Source organism: Trachemys scripta, chromosome 5, assembly GCF_013100865.1.
Source record: "Trachemys scripta elegans isolate TJP31775 chromosome 5, CAS_Tse_1.0, whole genome shotgun sequence".
Classification (NCBI taxonomy): domain Eukaryota; kingdom Metazoa; phylum Chordata; order Testudines; family Emydidae; genus Trachemys; species Trachemys scripta.
Window position 1 is genome coordinate 34,377,036 of NC_048302.1, and position 19,482 is coordinate 34,396,517.

The following is a 19,482-nucleotide window of genomic DNA, read 5'->3' on the forward strand; positions in this document are numbered from 1 at the left end:
ACCTTCTGGGCGCATGACTTCCACTATGTCATTCTGAGGAGGAATGTTTCCTTCCTGTGGTCAGTGTATTGGACTTGGTGGAACATAGCTATTTCCTTAGATTTTGCATGAAGGCAAAAAATGCACCTGGGTAAGTTTATACTCAAACACGTGACTAAAACCTTGTGTGACAACTAAATCGAATTTAAGTGAAAGTGAAACCAACCTTCATAATACTTTAATACACTAATACAAAGCCATGGAAAAAACATTCCCAAAATGGGGGGTTAAAAATAAAGGTCCAAATCAGAGCCTGCTCACATTTTGGACTGTTCAGATTTCGTCCATTATAGAGAGACTTGATGATTTGGATCTGACTTTTTGGTTTGTGGTCATCCAGCATATCTGAATATTGTGTGTAGTTGAAGGAAAATGTTATTCAGGCCTGGGTATGGTACTTGGGATTTGGGTACCATTATGTGCTTGGATAAGACATTTTTAATAATTTCAGATACAGATTATTTGGAGACTAAGGACCCAAATTCTTTGTATTTGGCTCTAAAATGGTGGTGGGGTTTTATGGATTATATTCAACAGGGAATTAAGAAGAGAGGATAATTTACTGATATTATTAAAGTGAAGTATAAAAACATACAAACAGCAGGTGTGGCAATTAATAAAGAAGAACAGAAATGAGGATTTCATCAACCCAGAATACCATCTAGTGTAAATCCCAGTCAAGGGAGTGGTGGTGGTGATCTTAATATGAGCAGGCAAAAAGAGATTATCCAGAGGCCAGCTGGTTACTTGACTGGTTGCATGAATCCTATGGAAGCCTATGAAACCAAGTCTGGTCTGTCTAGCCACAATGGGCATAAAGGAAAACTCTACATTCACCACTCCAATAACTGTGGTATCTTCCTGTACAGTTTTTAGTTTAAGATCTACCCTGTCACCAGAGTCGCAATGAAGGAACAGGTGTTGAGTTTTCAATAGTATCTACTCTTGTCTATCTCATCGGAAGAAGAAATCTATGTTAACGGTAAATGACTTTGACTCTGTGGTTGTTCAACCACACGTGTTCTCAGTCAAAAGGCAAAGTATCAAATCTTCTGCTGGATCTTTAACACTCATGATGCTAGTAAAATTATTTTTCATTGAAACATTTCCCTCTATGGTTGTAAGGTATGTAAGAGATTAGAAAAATGAAGAGACTAATACAACTGGGATTATCATCTAACACTCTTTCACTTGACTCCTTTCTTTATGATTTTGTTATGACTAGGAAAAGAGAGAGGATTTTTCCAAGATATTTTTAGAAAGTCTCTTAAAGATCCATTCTAATGCTCTAACGGTCTTCTAATATTCTAGTCAGTAGTGTATAAGGAGAGGGGCTGTTTGTTTTTCTTTTTCTAGGATGTTGCTGGCAGTGGTAAATGTTGCCAAATAAACTGTTCAAAAATCGATCAGCCTCTGAACTTTGTGCCTCCACCTCAAGATATCGGTGAACTATGGAGCTATAAGTGCTAAAGCTTGTTCCTCTACTCCCTATTCTTAGTTGGAATCTTAGTTCCATACCAACATTTGAGAGATTGTGCTAAATAACAATGATCTATGAAGGAAGTGAATTGGTCATGTCTCATTTGAGGGCATCATGAATACTGTACCTTCTTGGTGCAGAGAAGGTTTATATGTTATCTTATTCAAATTCCAGTGTTATGAACTTCTCCATTATGCAATATATATTATCCAGTGTTGTTATATATATATATATACCTATATCTGTCAGGGATGGTCTAGACAGTGTTTGGTCTTGCCATGCGGGCAGGGGACTGGACTCGATGACCTCTCGAGGTCCCTTCCAGTCCTAGAATCTATGAATCTCATAGAGCTGGAAGGGACCCTGAAAGGTCATCAAGTCCAGCCCCCTGCCTTCACTAGCAGGACCAAGTACTGATTTTGGCCCAGATCCCTAAGTAGTCCCCTCAAGGATTGAACACTCACCCCTGGGTTTAGCAGGCCAATGCTCAAACCACTGAACTATCCCATCCTATTTAAATGTCTTAAGGAAAACAGTTGAATATTTTCTATTTTTTAGGATTATCCAACCGTGATCACGGCTTTTATTCTTTATACCCAACTTTTTTGGTTTTTAGTCCATAAACTCTTTCAAGGTTCTGCTTTCTAAAGTAATTGTGACCAGTACAATCTGGACTTAGATCCATTGATTTGAGTTTCCTTACCTTGGACCTTACATAAAATGTTTAATTTTAAGCACATGGGACTACTCACATGCTTAACATTAAGCTTGTTCTGCTGAAGCAGGCTGTATTGATGATGAATGATGAAACCTAACTTTATATTTTAAAACCGTATTTGGAAATCTGACATGGCACAATGTAGCAGCCTCAGTGGAGCAGAGGTGAGCTGGGGGGGGGGAGTGGTTCCTCTACCCCCTCCCCCCCCGGGTTACTTCTTGCGGCCCTCCCTGCGCACCCCACCACCGCAGCTCACCTCCGCTCAGGGCTGGCTCCCAGCTTTTTGCACCCCAAGGAAAAAAAAAAAAGGAGCCAGAGTGCCGCCCCTTGTTAAGTGCCACCCCAAGCACATGCTTGGAGTGCTGGTGTCTAGAGCCGGCCCTGCATACTTCATTTCCCCTAGCTCTCTCATAGTTCCTCTGAGTCCTGCTCTCCATTCCTGGAGATGTCAGCAGGTAAGCTTCTCCACTATTCCCCTGCCATCAGTCCTCTTTGACCCCTGGCTACAGTTCTCCAGCTTAGAGCCAGCAGGAAACTCCCTCTTCTGCTGCTGCTCTTGCCTTCAGCCCTCGGCTTGGGGAGGCCAGCCACCAAAACCCCCTCCTGCTCCTCTCTTGCCTTCAGCCTTCTCCCAGGAACCACAATCAATTTCTGGCAATTTTCATCTCCTTACATTCCTGACTGAACCAGTCTGCTCCGACTCACTGGGAGTCTCCCTAACCCTTTTCTTTTAGCCTCCAGGTGCTGCCTGGCCTTCTGAATTAGCCAAGTGGGAAGGAGCAGCTACTCTAGCATGTGGGAGTTGGATCTGCTTCACTTACAGAGGTCAGCCATCCCGTGAGAAGTGCTATATCCAAATTATTCTTTGCTCTCACAAGTCCTTCATTGACTTAGGAAAAGGCAGCTGGCAGTGAGTCCACTATGCCAGACTAATGAATATAGTGGGAGGACTCCTACAAATGTCTGTGGTAGCTAGAGAGCTAAGTACCACAAAGGTTTTACAGAAGACTTTTGCAACTTGGATTCAAACCAAGGTTGATTCTGATGCTTAACAAGTTTTTGCATCACTGTTGTCTGCTGCTACTGGTGACGATATTGGCCCAGATTCAGCAAAGTAATTAAGCATATGTTTAAGTCCATCTCTATTCAGCAAAGAATGTAAGCACTTAGTATAATGAACATGTTTCAATTGAAGTCAATAAGACTTAAGCAGATGCTGAAAATTAAGCACACACTTATGAGCTTTGCTGAACTGGGGTCCTTATTGGTTTTGGAAACACGATTGGGTTAGCACAGGGGTCGGCAACGTTTGGCACGCAGCTTGCCAGGGTAAACACCCTGGCGGGCTGGGCCAGTTTATTTACCTGCTGATGCGGCAGGTTTGGCCAATCGTGGCCCCCACTGACCGCGGTTCGCCATCTCGGGCCAATGGGGGCAGCGGGAAGTGGCGCGGGCGAGCAATGTGCTGGCCGCGGCTTCTTGCTGCCCCCATTGGCCCGGGACAGTGGAGGGCAGCGATCTGCCAAACCTGCCACGTCAGCAGGTAAATAAACTGGCCCGGCCCGCCAGGGTGCTTACTCTGGTGAGCCCCGTGCCAAACGTTGCCGACCCCTGGGTTAGCATCTTTACAGATCCATAGGAAGACAATCTCAAGTCATCTGGAAAGAGGAACTACTGATGGCTAAGGAAGACATAAAAGTTGTATGGTTCTGGAATCCTGAAGAAGCAAAAAAGTCAAGGGTGTGAAACAATCATTATTGCTTTGACAGACAATAACAGAGTACAAGGAAACTCAAACATTAATAGTGAAGAAATGGGATTTTTCGTGTTAGAACCACAAACCATAGCAATTGAAAAGTAGTTTTCCCCTAAAATATCCCATTGGAAAGCTATTCAGAGCTCCAGAATCGTGAAAAAATCTCCATGCTGAATGCATTATCTCTACCTTGTATTAACTTGTAATACCCCAGGAATTGTTAGCAAGACTTTAATTTCACCATTAGTTATGTTTGCTGAAATAAAAATATATGTGCTAAGGAAGTTAGAGGAAGCTCAATGTGTCGAATACAACTTGCTGTGTACCCCTTTATCGCTTAAAAACACAAATCTCTGATGAGACCTAGTATGACTTACTATGAAAGTGTCACTTACACACATTAAAACTACTTGGGAAAAGCTTTAAAACCTGCATGAATTAATTTATCCCCAAAAAGATGTTTGAGATAACAGCGTACGTGAAAGTTGGACCTTGTTTTATTTTCTTAGCCCCTTTTCTGCAATACCTTGCTAAGCCTATTCTCTGTCATAGCTGGTAATATTTTTTTCTTAGTGACACAATAAATCTTAAATATAATTACACACTTTATTTCTTTGTAGTTGCAACTTCTTCCTCTAGTAGAAGAGAGCTATAAGTACCTCATATACCAAATAAAGGCAACTATATTCATTCTTCCCATCTACTTAGGCGAAGCATAACTTTTGACTCCTAGCTATTCCTTAATAGGACTTCCTATGATACTCAGATTTTTATCTAAATGTATGCAAGTCAATATTAATTTGTTACAAATGAATGTAATTTTAATGACTACAAAGGTCTAACAAGAAACTATACAACACAAATGCAAATATTTTTTCTTGTATCTCTTTTCCCTGCATGCTTTTATTATAACAAACAGTGTTTTTGTAATAAGTAGCAATAGGCCTGGTACCAGAGTTTGGATGCATATGCCAATCTCTGTGATGGCTACGGTGTTCAGATGCAGGATTGTGATGTAGACCCAGATCAGTTGCTATATTGCAAAACTACCTCCACTGAAAGTTTTGTCAACTTTTTAGTCTACTTCACAACATTCCAAGATGAACTGATCTAATGGCTGCAAATGCCTAAAATACACATTAGAAGTATTCACATGTGCTCTATGTACCCAAAAGAATAGAATTCTTTTTACCAAAACCTTTTCTGACAACTGTCACCTCCAGCCTTTGTAGAGGGGTAGTAAGTATTAATGGGTCAAAGCCACTGAGATTAAAGCAATAGTTAAATTGTTCTCCAAAGAGAGATCAATCAGTTGCATGTTGATAAAGAGTCCTTGGCTTGTGCATGGACTCCCATACAGGAAAAGTTGCCTTTCCCTTTTGGTCGTCTTTTCAGTAATTCATATGATTAAGTTCGCTTGCTGATAATTAGGTTTGAGAAGATGAGATGATTGCAAAGTTTTGTTGTGCCCTTTCCTTATACATGAATGCTATTCAAAGAATTTTTAATAATGTACCTATTTGTTGATTCAGATTGCTGTTTTAGTTTAAAAAAAATTAGCTCTGAATTAACTAATTCGGTGCCTTTTATAAGGAAAAGGCATATGCCAGGGTGAGTAATAAGAAGATACCTGTGCAACTTGCAAGTATGGAGAAATTTGCACAATTGGTTTGAGCACAGAAACAGTAATAAAATTACTGAGTTGTTTGAAATTGACACCTTACATGATAATTGGGCAAGTCACTTAACTACTCTGTAAAACCAATCTCAAAGGAAAGTGCGTTGGAAATGAAAAATGCTACTCCATATATAGTTAGTTTGCGTATGAAAGCTGCATACTCTTAATAAAGCTTGGGAAATGACTCTTCATTGCTGATATCATTACTTCTCTTTATTCAGCCTTTTACAGACCTACCAGGGTCAGATCACTGAGCCTATTTTACTGCAAGTGAAAGACTTAGCTTTGCCAGTAGCTTGCACATCAGAGAGTTTGATAATGTGCTGTGATACTCCTCTCAAAAAATGCCTTGGCATTCTGGCTCATAGCGCCATCTTAAGCTTGCTATTCACAAAGCCATGTCACTGTTCAATGGTGATGCCCTCTGGAGAGAACCAGCACTTTGAGATCAGTATAGAAGATTGTTCTGAACATCGAAGAGAAGATGCAAATGGCTAAGAAATTGTAGCTCTCAAGGCTTTGCAGCAAAGGTTTCTACATAAAAATATCTTCTTTTCGAGTCTCATTTATTTGAACATGGTGAGATAAAACAATTACTTACTATGTTGGCAAAAAAGCCTTCATATAAAATATGCAGTGTAAGGGTGCAGCTTCTGTGCCGTTTTATAGAGTTACACCCAATTGCATGCTGTCTGGTTTTAAACAGATGGTCTCTGAAACCAGAGATTAATCAGATCAATTGGGACAAAAATTTAATGGGTTGCCCCAAGGATATGATGGTAAATTTAACACTATAGGAAGTCTGGCATAATACAAAACTAATGAGAAATGTTTTCATGTTATAAAGTGTGTGTGTGTGTGTGTGTGTGTATATATATATATATAGTCTGCATCTTGTAGCTGCTTGGAAACATCAAAAAAAGACAAAAACCGGATCGTAGACCATGTGGCTTTATTATTGTGGATGGCTGAACCACATATACTGTGTTTTCCAGACATTACTTGAATATTTTAATGTGATGAACAACCAAAGAATGAAGGGATTTTTTAATAGACTGAATTCCATATTAACAGAGTTAACAAGCCATCAGCATTGCACTATGAAAGCAGCTGGTTTACAAACACTTTGCCACTCTAAATATTGTGGTTGTAACACTGTCAAATAAAACCAGAAGCTCTTCACAATGGCAGTTTCTATGTTCCTGGACAGAAATGGTATATATCATCATGATAATACAAGGCCCAATTTCATTTGTACATTTTTAGAATTGGTAATTGATGGCATATAATAGAGACAAGTTAATAAGCATATTTTGTTGCTCACCTGTCCATCAGGATCAGAGTTCTTTATCCTTCAAGGTCATATCCAACTAAGTGGATTACATAAGATCGGATCTGTGTGTTTTAGAGTGAACACTTTAAAGGTGAACTTAAAAGAAAAAAAAGAAAAGTTCTTTGAGATCTAAGATCATTAGTCGAATACATATTTAGACATAAAAGTTACTATATAAAATACATTATTTGCTTAACTGCCCATACTTCAGTTTTGAATTTCATGCTTTCCTCCTTCAGTTAACACACTATGTTTAAGGCACAGGAGTAGGTCAACAGGCTGTTCCTTCATCAATTTTCTTTGTGATTTTGGACAAGACAGTTATTCTCCCTCGTTATTTCTCATTTTCCTTGTTTGAAACACAGGCCCTAACTTGCAGGGAAATGTTTGCAAAGTGGTCTTGAGCGTGCCATATTAACTGTAAAAGATTGTAAATGTTATTTTTAAAGCAGTGAATGGAATGTAGTTCCCTGTGCTATTTTATCTGTTAGTGATGCCATTAACTGTTGCAGTACACTGTAGTTATAGCAGGTAAAAAGCTATTAACTTTTATAAATATTTTGTATATAGAAAGGGAATTTTGAACCTTTTTCCCAGTCATAAAATTCCAACGTGGTCCCCATAATAATACATTTTGTTTTGCAATAAAAATGGCTTAACATGGTAGACTGGATGGCTTTGGTAATGGGAAGCCTGTCACCTTGTAACTGAAAAGTGAATCCACAAAATCAATAGGATTCAGACATAAGGCTGAATTTTCATTCTCAACTCACCTGATCATGCCTAGCATTCCACTGAGTTCTAAACACAGGGTGGTCCCTCACCATATATGCTGCAATAGATAAATACAGGAAGGTGGATTGAGTAGAGAGTTTCACTTTTAACTATGACATTCCTGTCTATAACATTTTTAGAACGTCACTTCGATAAGAAGAAGCATTTATAGAAAGCCAAGGAAGAAAATAGGAATCTGAACAGAGCATGTGAGACCCAAAAGGAAGACTTCTAACTATTAAAATACAGGATTACTTTCAACAATAGTGTATAGCTCAATTACTAGGAGTCCCTAAATTATATGTGGTTTAACAAGTGTTGCATGCAGGCAAAAATTCTGGCATTGGTACTAGTCCTGAAGCAGAGGTTGAAACCACAGCCAGTGTCAGCAGTTCTTTAGCAAATATTATTTCTCTAAAGTGTGTTCCTCTTCTCCTACCTGGGTCTAATATCTTAAGAATTACAGTAGATACTAATAAAAGTACATTTGTATTTAACCAGTCATACTGGTTGCTACTATCATAGTTAAGATTAGGTCAGGAGTTTCATAATACATTTATATATGTTCAGTGCTTTCGGAAAATGTCTTCATTGTGGCTGAAATTCTTCAGGTTCAGTCACAAGCAAAAAGTGACTTTAAAATAACCTATTTTTTGTTATATGGAAAGATTTGAGCAAAATCACATCAACTGTTTTTGCACTATTTGACACTGGGTGAAAAACACTCTTTCCAATTCAAGTAAATTTTAAGATTTTTTTTTAACTCATACATAACTCAAAACCAACTCAACATTGCAATATGACCCTTTTTTTGTATGAGTAAATAACAAAAGCAAAACTGTGAGCATTTTAAAAGTTGGATTTGCACATTATGGCAGTAACTTGTTAGCATCAGAGCTAACAGTGTCAGTTACATGTTATGTTAATTGGGACATCATACCTAGTGTCTATGGAGAAAGTTTTCAACATAAAAACCTTCCTCTGCAGACAGTTTAATACAGAAAAGGATTCTGAACTGAAATTTTTATGATCCTGCATAGCTTATACATTTTCCAAGAATTAATCTTTTTTCTACAAGGGCAGAAAACATCATGAAATATTATTGGGTATTGTTTGAGAAATAGTATGTGTTCATGAAATTACTACACTGTAGTTCATATATATGGGGGCAGAGGTAAAGTTGTATTTTACATTTCTAGACTTCTGAACATGACTATTTCTGAAGCAAACAGGGCACAAAATGAGACAGTTTGTGCTCCAAAGAGCTTGCAGTCTAAAAAGAGAAACAGAAGTTGGAATAGGGGGAAACAAGAAATCAGGAAAGAAATGTGTCTTTAGTAGAGACTTGATTGAGGATAGAAAAGTGGCTTGGAAAATTGGTATGGAAGAGGGTTGACAGAAGAAACAAGGTCAATGGACATTCAAAACTGGCATCATTGTTAAATGATTAACCTTATTGTTATATTAAAGAATTTTTTTTTGTATTTTAATGAAATAATAAAGTGGAAGTCCCCAAAATATAGGGAGCAGATTTATTCAAAAGGAGTACAAGGAGTGTTGCTGTTTACAGAATACACTATAACCAAAGCATTATGCACAAAACTAAAATATCTGTTAGCATTGCATTGCAAATAAAGAGGAGAATTAAACAAAACTACCCCAATTTCCCAGTATTCTAGCACCACAATCTTACTGGAAGGTCTTTTGTAGTGTCACCCTGATTTGTGATGAGCACTTGGGAAATGTACCACAGAACTGTATGGTAAACAATATTGGTTCTATCACAGTTGCTGTAAAAAATACACATTTCTTCCAGGGGCCAATCAGACATTACAGTAACTACCTGTGATAGGGTGTATTCCCCACACTGGTCCTAAAAGGGTAAATTAGGACAGGTAGTCTACAAGGAGGCCACTAATTAGAAGCAAGTTCAGCTGGACAGGAACGGGAGGGGCCTGTATAAAGTCCAGGAGTGGAGAGCAAATGGGAAGGAGTCTACAGTCACTTCCTGAGGGGAGGGAGAGTAGGTTGGCAGACCCAAAGAGGGAGGGGAGCCAGTTGTATAGGAAGAAACTGAGGGAAACAGCAGCAAGGGCTAAGACAGTACAGGTCTTGGCTGCATGTTATAGGGTCCCTGGGCTGGAACCCAGTGTAGAGGGTGGGCCTGGGTTCTCCTACCGGCCACTGGATAGTGACACAAGTGGCACAGGGCATTGGAGATGTCAGCGGGACAGCTAGTCTGGGAGGACTGCAATTTTCCTCAAAGGGGAGGAACTTAGTGACCTGGCCAGAGGGCCACATCACAGACCAGAAGTTGCAGCTCGGAGAGTGAGAGAGGCTGCACACCGAGAGAAGATGATGGGTAGAGAGACCGCTGAGAAGAGTACAGCACCTAGTAGAGCAAATTCCCAGAACAGCCAGGAGGAGGTGCTATGAGTGGTGAGGGAACCCCATTACACTACCACTGTATTTTTTACCTCAGCAGAGACCTCTCATGATAATATGTTAGAAGGAAAACACGTTGATGCACCAAGATTGTCAGTTTGTTACTTTCTACTGTAAAATATCAGTTGAGTATTCTTTAATGGTTAAGTGCTACACAAGAAATTCAGCGCAGCATCATTCATTTTCATAACATGGGATGACATATAGCTCCCATGGTCTTGTATGTTTCATTTTGATGGCTATAACCATGCCTAATTCTTAATGGCCAAAATCTCTGATTTGTGTGTGCAAATTAAAGTTTGGGGGCACCTAAAATTGGGTGTCCATAAATACAAACTTCTAATATTAGGAACCCTAGATTTTGCTGGTAAATGCATATGGTGCCTAGTTTTCCTCTTTCCTAGAGATGGCCTTGATTTTTGTTGGCGGTACATTTTCTTTTGGAGAGAGTGGAAACTTGACTGTGGTCTGAGAATCTCAACCATCTCTTAGAGCTCAGAAGGATATGCATAGGAAGGGAAAGTGCATTTGGTAACAAACAATACAATAAATTCTGTGTGTTTTTTATCTTCATTTTTCCCCCAAAACCAGTCACAGTGACAGGTGGTAACGTCATGTAGTCAACCAAAAGTTGAAGAATCAGCTGGATAATATTCTCAACTGCTGTGCCATTGAGAGGTGTCATGAATTCAAATGAATATCTGCCCATAGGGAAACAAAATACTTCCCCAAGGATTTTTCAAGTGATGGAGAAAGTCTGCAATAACTAGAAAGCATGGTTTCACAGCACCTCAAACTACAGAAAACCCTGAGATGGATGAGTAGTAATAAGATTTTCAGAGAGTCGATCTGAATTTATGGGAATACCGGCTGGTAAATTAGAGACACAGCAGTATTGGTAAAAACTTGCTTCTTTAGACCTTGACAGTTACAAGGAGGAAAAAAAAGAACTTGTCTTAAAAAACTGCAGAGTTGCAGAGCAAACTGGCACAATAAATTACACACATTAGTACTTTGCCTTATGCGCAACCTGTTAGGTTGTCCAGGCTTTGAAATGCAGTACTGCACCTTTGAAAAGCTCATGAAAGTGGAATATTTCATTGGTATTTGTGAATCTATAATTAAGAAATACGTAACAATATACCCCATGTTCTGTATTACTGTGGTGTCTAATATCAGTGTAACGGGGTGGCTCACCCTTGGACTGGAGGGCTAGGCAAGCCTGATTACAGAATGAGAGACCAGGTGACTGCAGCCTCCTACTGCTGTAGGACAATGGAGACAGCTAGGACTGAGCAGGCTCCAGTAAAGCGTCCTGGGAGTTAGGACTGTGACGCCAGCCGGACAGGGCCCACCGAAGCAGGAAAGGCCCTAGGCAGCAAGGCCTGGGAGGAGGATGAGAAACTTTTGTTTGTGTGGACTTTTGGATGAACTTGAAAACTTTATTTAATTAAGCACAACCCAAAAAATGATGGGAATGGATCAAAGAGTTCTTTGAGTTTCTTGGAAAGTGAGTTAGGCTGCCTGCAGCATGACCCTAAGCCACATGAGAGGTGGCTGGACCACTATAAGCAGCTTTGTTTGAATTGCTGCTTTGGATCTTTGTCCCTTGGACGTTGGTGTGAGATACATGTTTCAAATGGATTTAAATGAAGAGCATCATTGCTTGCTGCTCCTTTTCTATAACGAAAAATATATTGGCCTACACCAACAATATTCTCTGTTCTGTTTTCTGAGTGTATTGAGTATAATGCACCTAAACACTATAATGGGAGGGGAGGGTTGTTTCTGACCATGTTCAAAGACCACAAAGAGAAGAAAGGAAAAAGAAACTTGGATAATGTATTGGAAAAAAAACAGTCCAACCAATTAATGTAGAATTACTCTTCAGAACCCAGAGGAGCTCTTATGGTTCTTATCAGTGCAATAAATGCCAGAGATGTCCGTGATGGATAAGTCATTTGTTTTACAAAGATACTGAAACTTTATTAGACTTTAAGATTCTACTCATGCTCTTCAGTTGCTTTCCCCAATATGGAGAAGCAGATTCTGTAAGCGCTCTCAGGCCCCGCTTCCCACGAGGCAAATGGTGCCGGAGCCATGGGTTGGGGACTTAAGAATTTCCCCTCATTCTCCAGAAGGAGAAAATCTGGCAGCAGCAGAGTGGCTTTCACAAAAACAGACTGATGATGTCTTCTAGCTTTTATTGCCATAGGGACATGGTGTTTGTCAGGGGTATGTGAGGTGAAGGCCATTCAAGGACAGAGGGAAGGGTGTTTCATTATTTCAGGGGAGGCAGCAGGGATATTATTTGCTAATTTTACAAAGAAAAACAGTGTTGTTGTTTTTTAAAAGAAATTGCTAAAAAAAGGTAAAAAATAGTCAAAGGTTAATGTCAATAAATACAATAATTTTCTATATAGAATAGGGAAAGGTAATTCAGTTTTATGTAAGAAAAATGAAAACAGAAAAATGTAAAAAACAAAACAAATAAAAGAAGATGATAAACTGTGCCTGTGACTAACAGACATGTCTTTCAGTGGCCTGAGCAGTATGTCCCTAGCCCTCCATGGCAAAAGGGTCTGCCTGTGTGGATCCACTTGCAGGACCGGGGCCTATGTCCGTATGTTGTATCTGTTTTCCCCTCGCATCTGTTTTTTCCTTTTTATAGTGTAAGCTCTTTGAGCCAAGGAACGCGTTTGTTTTCCTGAGTGTTTAGATAGCATGAAGCCTGATCCTATTTGAGGACTTTGGGTGCTACCATACCACAAATAATTAACTAATTTGTCTTGTGTGGATTAAACCAGGTCTGCTTCCGGTAATTAACTTGCCTTTGGGTATTCTGGACCAAATTCATCCATGATGTAACTCCACTGAAGTCCACAAGATGAAGTTGACGCATTATTTCAAAGTTTTGGTTGGAATTACATTGTTATTGATATACTGGAAAACTCTTATTAAAAGAGAAAACTAATTTTGATTCTGATGGGATTCTAGAAAATCTGGTTACCATACTTTGTTGATGGACCTAGCCAGAATTTCATCATTTCCTCCATTATAAGTGATTAAAAGTGATTCTTTCCCCTATTTAGGAGAAATGTGTTCTCATTCTATCAAGTTACTGTGAAACCATATCAATTTCCTTCTGAGCAGATACTCTGCCCTGGCTGTTTTTTTTAAAAAGGGAGGATGTTTTGAAAAGGAGAATATATCAGGGATTTCATTTGAGCTCAATGGGCTTTCACATCAGTGACTTGTAAAGTGCCTGAAGTGTCGTAGGGAATGGATTGTAATCAACATATGATATGGTTCCATGGCAAATGCTGTTTCATCTATTTGTGCGTTAACAACAAGGAGTCTAGTGGCACCTTAAAGACTAACAGATTTATTTGGGCATAAGCTTTCGTGGGTAAAAACCTCACTTGACACTATAGGCGGCAGTCAGGTGCATCTGCATTATCAACCTGTACTATTGTGCTGTTCCATACATGACAGGCCAATGATAGAGAAGATGTTTAAGAACATGAGAGGGAGTGCTATGAAGAGAAGGAGAAATAATGTAGGTCCAGTGCGTGTGGCAGTGAGTAAGAGGTGAGAGGGGGGAATTAAGATTAGGCTGGAGTTTTCAAAGGGCCTGAGAGATTTATCCCCCAAACTCTCATTGAATTACAGTTGAATTTGAGAAACTTCTATTAGGTTACTTTGAAAATCTGAGCCCTAATATTTATAGTTGAAGTACATATTTCCCAGAGAGAGAAGTTTTGGTGGTTCTTTTCAGGTCACTCAGAACCAAAAACAGTAGTGGCACACAGTTGGTGGATAGGGATTTTATCTGGCTTGCTATTGTGCAAACAAAGAAAACAAACTGCAGTTGATCCTTTTAACTATCAAACTAAAATATGTTCACTACCCTTTGACTAATGATGTCACACTATGCTTTCACAAGTATGTCACACAAGGTTTAGAAACTTTTGGTCTACTTGATCTCCCACTTGACTGGCCAACCCAGTTTTTCAACTGGTACACAGAGTACACTAAGCACTTGTTCATCCTTCAAACCAAATTCAGCAATAGTACCTGCTCCTTTTCTCTCTGCTGAAGTCTTGATATAAATCCCCTTGATATAATAAATTCTAAACATGTCTCATCCCAACCTCTTCTTTTACCATCTCTCTGTAATAAGAGCAGGTCTGTCCCAAAGAGCAGGTGTGACCCTTTAAAATATTTATATACTGCAATCAAATCTTCCCTACTCTTATTTTTTCCAAGGCTAAATATGTTCAACTCTTGAAGTTTTGCCTCATGGTGAAGACCTTTGTAAGTCCCAGGGATCTGTAGTTTTTCTCTCTATGCTTGGATCCATACATATATTTTTTTCTTCCAGTTCTGACACAGATACAAACCTAAACATTAGCACTTCTAAAAATTTAAAATTAGATTTGTAACAGACAAACCCAACACACCTATTCCAACATCTGGGCAGCTTTGACAATTGTTTAAAATCACAGCTAAGCATAAATCAAACATTTTACTAAAAAGAAAAAATAGAAAAAAATCACCTCACCGTTTCTAAAAAATTGCTCCTCAACCAACCTCCAGCTCCTCAGAATCTCCCCTACAAAACTCAAACCTGTAGTATGACCTGAAGATCAACACATCAAGGATATTTGAGACCAAGTGGATGGGGAACAAATTCCAAAGCCAAGTGATGCTGGCATGGCATTCTCAATGGGCATCTTTTAAACTTTTAGCACCTTCCTGCTTTTAACTGCACCAGTATGACATGGAGAGATTCAGTCATCCAAGGAGGCAAGTACCACACCAGTTAAGGTTTTATATGTTTAAATCAACGCTTTAAACTCCGCCCAGGAACCCCAGGCAGACCTGTTAGTGCAGATCACAGAGCACTAGTCTAATATACTTATGGGATACCTTTCTTAGCAAAAAGAAGAACAGGAGTACTTGTGGCACCTTAGAGACTAACCACAAGTACTCCTGTTCTTCTTTTTGCGGATACAGACTAACACGGCTGCTACTCTGAAACCTTTCTTAGCAAGTGAACTGTTCTCTACCAGGTTGTTATCTGAATGGACCTAAAATATATCACTAAGTAGAATGCATCGCAGTAGTCTAGTCTTGAAGAGGCAAAGATATGAATCAAGGTAATGAGATTCATATATAACAATAAAGCTTTGCACCCTTCTAGCCAGAAACAAATGTAAAATATCACCCTACCTGTGGCTGAAAGCTGTTTTTCCAAAAATAATTGGGAGTCTAACATTAACTTTTAATATAGTTGTCTGGCTGGAAGAAAAGCAAATAAATGTTGGATATCCGTGTCCTTAATAAAAGAGCATTGATTGAATTGTGTGTCATTGCTCAGGTTTTTACCACTTACACATTTCTGAAACTATGAAAGCAACTGATTGTAGCCTTGGGACTGTTAATTCCTGTAGACATGTAAAAAGTGTCAACAAACAAAAATTGACATAACCCGTAGTGAGTAAATTCCGTTCCCAAATCTCCCATTGACTTCATTAGGGCCAGTATTTCACCAAAAGTGCTTTAATTTCTGACTTTTTCAATGTTTCTACTTCAAGACAGTTGATTTTTTTCAAGGTCAATTAAAAATTACAGTATAATTTTGCTGTGTGTGCACACATGTAATATAGGAGATGCTGCATTGCTCAAGATCTCTTTGATATGGACCAATGGTTGTCAAACTTTTTTCATTTGTGGACCCCTAAAAAATTACAAATGAAGGTGTGGACCCATTTGGAAATCTTAGACATAGTCTGCAGATCTTCAGAGGTCCATGGACCACAGGTTGAAAATCACTGTTCTTTGGTAACAACAACCTTTTGCAGACGCCTTACACATAGTCTGCTGATCCCCAGGGTTCCGCTGACAATAGGTTGAAAACCATTGATATCTTTTTCAAACATGTGGCAGAGACTGCTGCTATGTCATGCTTTATGCAATGCCCGATTGGCTCATGCCTCAAGCTATAATGCGACTCTGTAAATCCAAATTCCTATGCTACCTTTCTTCTCTACCCTGCTGTGCGTAAGAAAGATCGTCTGTTTTCTTAACATTAAAAAAGACGATGAAAGAAATTTGCTGAAAGGAATTTAGAAGGAAATCTTTTAGTCTTGGCATGAAATACAGTAGTAAAAAGAATAGGTCTGATGATATCCATCTGTTGCAGATTAAAATAGGTGGGAACCAGTGATGTAAATTGAGCTCCTACGGAGTGATAAAGAACAATGGTGGTGGAAATAAATGGATCAATGTGATTAGTATTATTAAGCTGTACAAAAGCTGGCTTTGAGTATTGTGGGGCCTTCAGGAGAATGGGCTTTACAGTCTTGCTCCTCGAACAGCAATGGGAGTACATGGAAAATGTGTTTAATGTAAGTTTGAGATATTACAGCAAAACTTTAAGTAGCAGAGCATTCTTATGCCTATTCTTCTGCATCACTATGATCCCAATAATTTCCTCCTGTGCTGGAAAAAATGTTACCAGTCAGAAACATACTAGTAGATTTTTTTTAATTTAGTCTTTCCCTTCAAATTGCATTTTCTGTTCTGCCTGCAGAAAGTATAAAATAGCAAGAATTACTTTCTCTTTCTTTAGGTCTCCAAATCTTCATACATGACCATAATCATACTGATTTAACCCTGCTGCTATAGCACTCCTTTCTTCTCTCTCTGCTGACAGCTGTATTAATTGGCAATTGACTTAACTGCAAGCACACACAGGTGCATCATTGTGTTTTTGTCTGTTGGCCAATTTGAATTCTGTGCTCTAATTAAAGACAAAGGGAGCAGGGCTAAAAGCATTTCATACTCCCTTGGGTTACTGTTGGACTTTAAATGTGACTACATGGACAAAAGCAGCATAGGAGGGGAATGATGATGGTTGCGACATTATCTTGGATATAGATACTTCATCCTCTTTGGGTCTGTGGCCCAAGGTTAAACATACCTGCAGCACTGTTTTCCTGGGAAACATGTTAAGGCTGTCTGCAGTGCCACATTTACACACACTGTTAATCATTGTACTCTGTGTGTTCAAGCTGTTTTATTCATGCTCATCTCAGCTGATTACGGATATCTGATGGGGCCTTCTATCTTTCAAATATTTTACTCTGTGTGTGTCTGTGTGTGTGTCTGGGTCTGGGTCTGGGTCTGTGTGTCCGTCTGTGTCAGCCAGGCACGTTCAAATAAGAGCCTGAACTCTAGTGACATTTATCTCTCAAAATGGAAACAACAGCAGAAGAGATGATTGGTTGCTTATGACCCAGGCAAAATGTTAGTAAACTACCTTAGAGCCATCAGAGGTTCCTGGTGAAATGTTAGTAAACTATCCGATGTGGGCACATATATAGGAGGGATTCTGTGACTGGCAAATTGGTTGTACTTAGCTAGACTCTGATCCTTTACCTACTATCGTTAATTCTAACCAGCAGGATTTTTACTCTCTTCCTTCAGGCTAACTAATTTTTTACCTTTGGCAACTGTTGCAATATTTTGTTCAGTCTGAGAAGTCGATAAGTTCTTTGTGCTAATTTTGTACTGTTTAGGGTGTATGTGAATCAATGAAGGTAAAATGTATGAACAGGTTTTTTTTGCACCATATTGTTACAGCTTCAGCATACAATGTGGATACCTTTGATTATATCAGTGCTGTATTCTCTTTAAAGCAGTCATTTGAATTTTGTTTTTTTTCCTCCTCTTTTCACAGTCTGACAGCAATGCGAGCTTTCTTCGAGCTGCCAGAGCTGGCAATCTGGACAAAGTAGTGGAATATCTGAAGGGTGGAATAGACATTAACACATGTAATCAGGTAAGAAAGACTGCATGGGCATGTGTTTGCTGTACACAAGTATTATATGTAACAGATAAGGACCCTGCAAATAGGAAAACCTTAAATGGTTTTATGGTTTAGATCAATTTAAGACCTTCACAGTCAAGTTCTGAGTCAGTTTGGGCTATATTTTCAGCCCTGGCCTTTGACTTGGAGCATCCGCTTTTGCACAGCTGACTATGACCACAGCACATATTTAACAGAACATCTCTATTGTAAGCAAACAAGCCTTTCTGAGCCCCCTTATTCCTGGCACTACCACTATTGAAACCACACTAAAAAAGTGCTTTCTAGCTAAACAAATTAACTTTGGGGGCGGGGGGAAGAAGTTATAATTAAATGTAAACCTTGGATTCCCAGTCATGCTAGCTGGAAGGGTTTGTTCCTAGGCAGTTCTTTCTCCTGGATGAGTGCTTTGCAGCTGGCTTACTACTTTTTTCTTCCAGCTCCTCCTCTCCTGGCCTATCTATTGTGGTAACAGAGTGCAATGAGGTTCAGCTTCCCAGCCTTAACAGTCCCCTACGCAAGCTACCACTCCACTGATATTTGTCCACTAGTTATCCCAATCCTCCTCCTCACAGTTACTCATGCACTCACTCTTTTTCAGACAAATAAAAGGAACTGCTATTTTTCATATTATAGGCAGTGGTGTTTAAGTCATGTCCACCCTAGGATATTAGAATCACAAAGTCTTCAGGACCTGGGGAATTCTGTGTAAGCTCAAAAGCTTGTCTCTCTCATCAGCCAAAGTTGAGATATTACCTCATTCCCACCTTTTCATATTCTCATTCCTCTAGCCAGTATTTATTTATTATTGTTGTTTATTTGGACTGCAGTAGCATCCTCATGACCCAACTGGGGATCATGACCCCGTTGCACTAGGGTATTTTACATACTTAAAATGCAAAGACAGTTCCTGCCCCGAAGAGCTTGCAGTTTCAGTATGTGATGACACAATTTGGGAGAAGGGCACAAAGTAACAATGAGATGACTATAATGAGTGTAAAAAGCAACATTCACAGCACACCAAGTGCCTAGCCATTGTTAACTGTTGTGTAGGCATTTTAACAAAGAGCTCCTCACATGCAGAAGAGAAGAAAGTGTGACTGTGTTTGTGTGAAACTTTGATTAAAGAGCAATAAAGGTTGGTATCACTAGCAGAGCCAATGAAGCGGTTGATGGCTTTAGGCCATATAAGAGATGATAGGTAGAGTGGAGATAGGCCATAAATGGTTTTAAAAGTGAAAAGAAGTAATTTATGTATGATGCAGTGGAGAAAGAGGAACCAGTGGAGGAATGCAATGTAATTGAAGCAACAGGCCAGGAAGATGATTTCTGCAGCAGAGTTTTGAATCAATTTAAGGACTGTGGGCTATAAAATTATTTTTG

General features: G+C 39.3%; 1 protein-coding gene across 39 annotated transcripts in view; it reads left to right on the forward strand.

The window, feature by feature from the left end:
* Positions 1–19,482, forward strand: part of ANK2 (ankyrin 2) — a 584,612-nt gene that overhangs the window by 349,500 nt on the left and 215,630 nt on the right. For all 39 annotated transcript variants that reach the window (XM_034771765.1, XM_034771768.1, XM_034771767.1 and 36 more), the window contains one exon: positions 17,971–18,072. In XM_034771765.1, coding sequence (XP_034627656.1) covers positions 17,971–18,072 — 102 coding nt within the window. The remainder of the gene's footprint in view (positions 1–17,970; positions 18,073–19,482) is intronic.